Genomic DNA, 7310 nt, shown 5'->3' on the forward strand with positions numbered 1-7310 from the left:
CAGACTGGATGAAAAATCAAGACCCAGCTATTTACTGTCTACAGGAGACACTTTAGAGTCAAAGATACAAACAGATTGAAAGTAGAAAGATAGAAAAAGATAAACCGTGCAAATAGCAGCAACAAAACAAGAACCTTCAGCAATTTACCGGATATGTAAAAAAATGACAAATAATACCTTGCACAACACAGTGTCTGAGTCTCTGCTGAAGACAGTGATATTTTTCTCTTAAAGGAACCCTTATGTCCTCAGGATTGGGAAACGCCTTCACGAAAATTTCCGCTACCTTCAAAAAAATTAAAAAATGAGTTTTATGAGAGACATCATTCTTAATTAAAAATAAAATTAAAATCTCTGGTTCTGATTTAGTTTATTTTCACCTACCTTTCTGATTGGTGGCAGTTCTCCAATAAGGCTCAAAATTATATCCTGAATAAGTTCTTCAATATTCAAAAATCGAGAGAAAGGTAGCATTCTATAAGCCCATTCCACAGCACTAAGACAATACTCAATCATACAAGAATCAAACTCCACTTCAAAGTCCTAAATGGATATTGAAAAAAATGCATTTCCTTTTCAGTTTAAATGGATAGATTAGAATGAGTTTAAAAAGAAAACCTTTGAACAGTAAAATCTTCTATTATGCAATAATTTTGCAAGTACATAATGTCTGTTCATTTTTCTTATTCTCGTCCAGGTAATATTCTCATCCAGGTAAATACCTTTTCTTTCCCCACATTTTCTCTTGCTTTCTGATATTGCCTGCAACTATAGGATAACTTTTCACGGATATGCAGCATCCAACACAAAGCACAAAGTTCTCTGAAGCAACCTAGATCAGGTATACAGATAGGAAATAAAGTTGTATAAGCATGTACATTAATAACATCCCCACCTCAGCTGATGTCTTTATTTTCTAGACTATAAAAGAAAGAAGTGCTCATTGTAAACATCTTATGTAAAAGTCATGGACATCCCTCTAGAACTTTTACGCATGTAATTAACTTTATTAATTATTTGATTACTTGCTTTACAACTTCACAATATATTGTGAATATTTTTCAAAGCCAATACATATAACTCTATATTATTCTAATGTGTAGTTAACTTATTTGGTAAATCATTTATTGACAAGTATTTGTTTAAGTTTTTTCAGTATTAAAAAAATAATTTGCAATATTAAATAATATGTTTATACTAAGAGCAATACAAGTACACAAATATATATATAATCATACCATGTACACTGTGTAGCAAAGAGACTTTTTTTTACCTAATATAACTTCACTATCTTTCCATGGTGGTAATACAAATGTTGTTGTGTGCCACTGAGTCAATTCTGACCCATAGCGACCCTATAGGACAGAACTGAACTGCCCCATAGGATTTCCAAGGGGCGGCTGGTAGATTTGAACTGCCGACGTTTTGCTTAGCAGTCTGAAATCTTAACCACTGTGCCACCAGGGCTCCAACTATAAACATACAAAGTCTTTTTATTGCCATCAATAAGTGGATGATCTTGATTTAACTATGCACAATGCAAGGACTCACAATCCAGCCGACAAAAAGTTTCTGCTGTTCTGCTAATCTTATATTTAATTTCTCTTATAACGACTAAAGTGTGGCCCATCAAGTAAGACCTATCCTCTCTACTCACTTGTTCTGAGGTTAATAGGATCTCTTCCTATGGAGGGAGCAAGGTAATCCCTTAAAACTTAATGGACGTTCATTTAAGCCTTTATTTTAAAGTAAGCTTTATTTTTTATAGTAAACTGGCTTTAAAATTAATGGTTAGTATTTTAATTTTCATTAGACAGCTCCTTGATATATATTTTTTAAACAACTATCAAAAAGCCAGAAAGTATGTTTTGACATTATAAAAACTGAGCAGAAAATAGGTTTTCTCCAAATTCTATCCAGCTCAGGGGGGGAGAGGGAATGCAGATGGGCAGTGGTATTTCAGAATCACCTATAAGCATTTTTCAAATTACGCCCCGAACCATTCACTAGATTCTAATAAGTCCTACCAGTGGAGCATGGCCCAATCTTTTGAGAAAGCCACTATTACTGCTGAACATGTTTCACTGTTTCCTATTTCACAGGTTTGCTGGGACAGAACTAAAACCAAGAATCAGTGATACAGAGCAATCAGTGATATAGACCAGCATATTAGGCAGGTACTTATCTTCTTCTTTTTTTTTTTTTTTAATTGTGCTTTAGGCAAAAGTTAACAGCTCAAGTTAATTGCTCATACAAAAATTTATACACACATTGTTATGTGACCATAGTTGTTATCTCTATAATATGACAGCACACTCCCCCTTTCCACCCTGGATTTTGTGTGTCCATTCAACCAGCTCCTATTCCTTTCTGCCTTCTCATCTCACCTCCGGACAGGAGCTGCCCATTTAGTCTCATGTATCTACTTGAACTAAGAAGCATGCTCTTCACGAGTATCATTTTGTTTTATAGTCCAGTCTAATCTTTGTCTGAAGAGCTGGCTTCAGGAATGGCTTCAGTTCTGGGTTAATAGAGAGTCCAAGGGCCATGTCTCCTGGGGTTCCCTCTAGTCTCAGTCAGACCATTAAGTCTGGTCTTTTCACATGAATTTGAGTTCTGCACCCTACTCTTCTCCTGCTCTGTCAGGGACTCTCTGTTGTGTTCCCTGTCTGGGCGGTCATTGGTGGTTGCCGGGCACCATCTAGTTCTTCTTGTCTCAGGCTGATGGAGTCTCGGGTTTATGTGGCCCTTTCAGTCTCTTGGGCTAATATATTCCTTGTGTCTTTGGTGTTCTTCACTCTCCTTTGCTCCAGGTGGGTTGGGACCAATTGATGCATCTTAGATGGCCGCTCACTAGCTTTTAAGACCCCAGATGCCTCTCACCAAAGTGGGATGCAGAACATTTTGTTAATAAACTTTGTTATGCCAATTGACCCAGATGTCCCCTGAAACCATGGTCCCCAGACCCCCGTCCCAAGCAGGTACTTATCTTCTAAAAATATTCCTTATCATTGTTATTCAAGCTGTGGGTTACAACATATTACAAATTACTGGGCTGAAAAATCAATTCAGTACGTCTCAACAATTTTTAAAAACAGAAAATATCAAGAGTGCGCTGAGTCCAAAACCAATGATGAGAATATAGGGAGGGACAGAGAAACTAGACTAATGAAAATGGGGAACCCAGGGAGTATATGGGGAGAGTGCTGACACACTCAGGGGATTGCAACCAAGATCATGAAACCATCTGTGTAAGAAATCATCAAATGGAAAATTAATTTGTTATGTAAATCTTCACCTAAAGCACAATAAAATGTTTTTTTTTAAAAAAAGAGTGCATTGAACATAGTCAGGATAAGGATAGTTCATTAAATTTTCATTCCAGTTTTATATGAGTATGTACTGAGTCTTGATGCAAAAATCTTCATCTTATTGTAAGTCATCGTCAAAAAAGTTCTGAACACTAAAAAGATGTAATCAATTAAAACCAGAATGGAAGGGGTTCTACTGGAAAAATGATCTGGTTTTCTCAATAAATAAATGCCATGGAAAAAAATGAGGGGAGGGAACCTTTTACAGATTAAGCAACACTTACATATTAACCAAAATGCAATGTGTGGAGAACTTTATTTGGGCCCAGGTTTGAAAAAATAATTGTGAAAAGACATTTTTGAGCTAATCAAAGAAATTTAAACACAGAATGGATGATATATGATATTAAAGAATTACTGTTCCTACTTTTTGTCTGGCGGATTAATAGAATTGTGACTATAAAAAATTATTTATCTGTTAAATACATATACTGAAGTATTTTGGGGTGAAATCATATGATGTCTCAGATTTGCTTTCAAGCGTTAACAATAGTTGCAGTTGGGTGATAGGTACTTGAGAGTTCATTGTATTTTCTCTACTTTTGTTTAAATTTCCTAGAATAAAAAGCTTCAAAAAAGTTCAAAAGCCACTATTTTAGATGACAAACTAGGAAAGGAAACTTTTACTCTGGCCAAATCACTTCTCAATACTCAAAAGACCAAATCAACTAAAACAATAATTCATAGTGGGTCTCAGTTAGGGTCAAAATGAAACTACTAAAAATATATGTTTGAAATCTTTATTTAAATCATTTCAAAGGACTATATGTTCTATTTACAAGCAAAAATCTTTTAACTGGGATCTTTGTGAATTTGACTCACCGCTTACAAATCCAGGTTTTCAATAAATAAACTAGAATTGTACAAATACCTGCAGTTGACACCTGCCCGGCTCTTTCTTTTGTTAGGGCGAATGGAAAGTTTATGAAACTAAGTTCATGACAGCTGCAAGAAGCAATCAAAAAGCATTTTACTGCCAAGACAGTTTGAAAATCAGTCTGTCTGAGCCCCAGGATGAATATTATTTAACACTGGTACTAAGGGCGGGTGAGTTAGAAAGGAACATTTTAATCAAATTTTGGAGATAAGATCAGGGCTTAATACAAATATGACTGATAAGAAGTAAAGATTAAGAAGAATGATACCTAAAATTTTACTTCTTTTTAAACCTGATATACAGAAAACTGGATATAAACCACAAAACAGGCAATTTACAAGAGAAAATACAAATAGTAAACTAAAATGTTCACTATAACTAGTCAAAAGAAAGACATATTAAAATTATCTTTTTGCCCATTAAAATTAATCTGAAGGAATTATAAAATTTGGCATACTATTTCAAGAATATAAAATAGGCATATCCATTGACCCAGCAATCCCACTTCTGAGAATCTACATTAAGGGAATATTTAAAAATATAAAACAGAAATTGATACACAGAGGCATCTCAAATGTACAATAAGAGAAGTAAATTATAACATGTACACTAATAAAAGCCATTAAAATAAACAGATATGAAAAGTTTACAAAACAGAAAAAAAGCTTAATTGGAGTATATTAAATTAGAAAAGCAGAAAACAAAATTGGTAAGTCAATACTGACAGGTTCAGTGGTTGACAGAATATCCTAAGTGCAGAAAAATTACCAGCGAAAAGCATTCTTGAGTGCTGAAATTCCAAATTTAAATAATGAAGCAATGATAATGTCATACTTGTCACAATTTTTTTAAAAAATAATAAAATCTTACTTTAAAACCACACATATAATACATATATATATATTCACGGCTATTAAAATACAGTCATTTGCTTGTAAACACAAAGCAAAATATCACAGAACATGCTATACTTTGAAAAGTAACAATAGTTTGGAAACTTTCCCAAACCCAATGTAAAATATATTATTATACATAGTTAAGCCTAATTTCTAAGCATGCAGTTCATTTTGGCACAAACCTATTGCTTTATTGGAAACTTCATCAAGCCTGTGGTCTCCAGTTGCTCCAGGTCTAAAGAATGCTATCCCTCCTTTACAGTAATCAAGTAATGACTGAGGGAAAGGACTCAAGGAAGGAAGGGACCCTTTTATTCGAATCTGAAAGCAAAGAATGATAGGATATGTTTAATTAGCTAAAGTACCCATCAATTTTTAAAGGGACTAACAAGGCAAGTAAGATAAACCATACTGAATGGAAAACACAGCATAGTTCCTATACTATGTAAGTAAAATACCTGGGCAATTAGCAATCAGCTATAAGTTTAGAAACTTAGTTAACAAATTTAATTCAAGAAATTCACTACGTTGTATCTCAAAAGAGAAAAAAGGTTCTAACCAAATCATTTATCTTCTCTTGTCACTAAGTTTTGCCTACATAAAATCAAACTATATGCAGTACCTAAAAACAAATACACAAAAAACATGTACCTACATACATAACTTTTTAAAAACTAACCTATAAGTGACAGAACTAGAAAGTCACTACTTAGCAACCCCTACTAAACTCTAGGTTGAATCAGTGAAACTTTTCACAACATGGATAAGTCTGGAGGGCATTATGCTGAGTGAAATAAGTCAATCACAAAAGGACAAATATTGTATGAGACCACTACTATCAAAACTCACGAAAAGCTTTTTTTGTGGTACAAGTTTTTTGTGTATTTGTTTTTATGTACTGCATATAGTTTGATTTTGAATGAGAGATACTTAAATTTCTTAATTTTCTTTATTATACCTGTGGGAAAAGACAAGGAAGAACAGTATTAATTTCCTTTTACGTAGGCAAAAAGAAACAATCTTTGATGCTTATGAGAGAGGGAAGGGTGGGGATGGAAAAACACCAAATAGATAAGGAATACTTCAGTGAAGGGTCAGACAGCACACAATACTGGGGAATCCAGCACAACTTGTACAAGGCAATGTCATGGAAGCTTCATAGACACATCCAAACTCCCTGAGGGACCAAATTACTGGGCTGAGGGCTTTGGGGACCATGGTTTCAGGGAACATCTACCTCATCTGCCATAACATAGATTATAAAGAAAATGTTCTACATTCTACTTTGGTGAGTAGTGTCTGGGGTCTTAAAAGCCTGTGAGCAGAGGCAGGGCCAAGATGGCGGAATACTCAGATGCTTCTGGTGGACCCTCTTACAACAAAGACACAAATATACAAGTAAATCGATTAAATATGATAATATAGGAGCCCTAACCATCTAAGGCAAACTTGAGGAACCAGACTGAGTTGCAGGGGGAGGGAGAGACGGTTTGGAAGCAGCAAGGAGTGCCAGACCTGAGAAGGTGAGAGCCTGAGCCCTTCAGGCCTGATCAGTTCATGCGTGAGTGGTGAGGCAGGCAAGCAGCAGTGCTCAGGAGGAGTATTCCGCACCGGGAGAAACCCAGTGGCAGAGAATCTACTCGACCACCTAGGACCAGTGAGAAGTAGCCCTCGTTCCAGCGAAAGATAAGTACCGCGTGGGTCAAAAACACCCCCCTTAGGGAAAAACCTCTCTCCCATTTACCTCCCCACTCCCTGCTCTGCACTGGGTCCTGGACTGGCTTCAGCAATTGCTGAGTCCCCGGCACCAGAAGTGGGATCTGTCACATGCCCTGAGCCCTTCTGGCCTTGGAGAGTGAACAAATTAACAAATGGGAAAAAATAAACTGCTGGCTCCCCTAAGCCAGGAACCCAGGGTAGGCACAGTTCCTTTGCGTAGGCACAGGCATAAGGGATCCACGGACTTTGAGTGCCTTTCCCCCTGCAGAGACTTGTGTGGGCCCATTTCAGCAACGTAGGCCCTCATTGCTGAAGTACAACAGGGTATATACCGGAAGTCTAACTTCAACTGTTTCGGCTGTGAAGTAGCAGGTTCGTGACATTTGACACTGCTCTGCCCATTAAGCAGGGTCTTCACCTACCGATATCAGGGGCCTGAGGACTGGT

At 36.4% G+C, this 7310-nt stretch overlaps 1 protein-coding gene across 1 annotated transcript in view; it reads right to left on the reverse strand.

Annotated features, from left to right (window-relative positions):
- The window catches only part of CPLANE1 (ciliogenesis and planar polarity effector complex subunit 1), a 171696-nt gene that overhangs the window by 106485 nt on the left and 57901 nt on the right, over positions 1–7310 (reverse strand). Inside the window, exons 20-23 of the mRNA XM_004387899.2 lie at positions 5327–5465; positions 723–832; positions 385–543; positions 178–286 (exon numbers count right to left, since the gene is read on the reverse strand). Of these exons, the coding sequence (XP_004387956.1) occupies positions 178–286; positions 385–543; positions 723–832; positions 5327–5465 (517 nt within the window). The remainder of the gene's footprint in view (positions 1–177; positions 287–384; positions 544–722; positions 833–5326; positions 5466–7310) is intronic.

Source organism: Trichechus manatus, unplaced genomic scaffold (assembly GCF_000243295.1).
Source record: "Trichechus manatus latirostris isolate Lorelei unplaced genomic scaffold, TriManLat1.0 scaffold00197, whole genome shotgun sequence".
Lineage (NCBI taxonomy): Eukaryota > Metazoa > Chordata > Mammalia > Sirenia > Trichechidae > Trichechus > Trichechus manatus.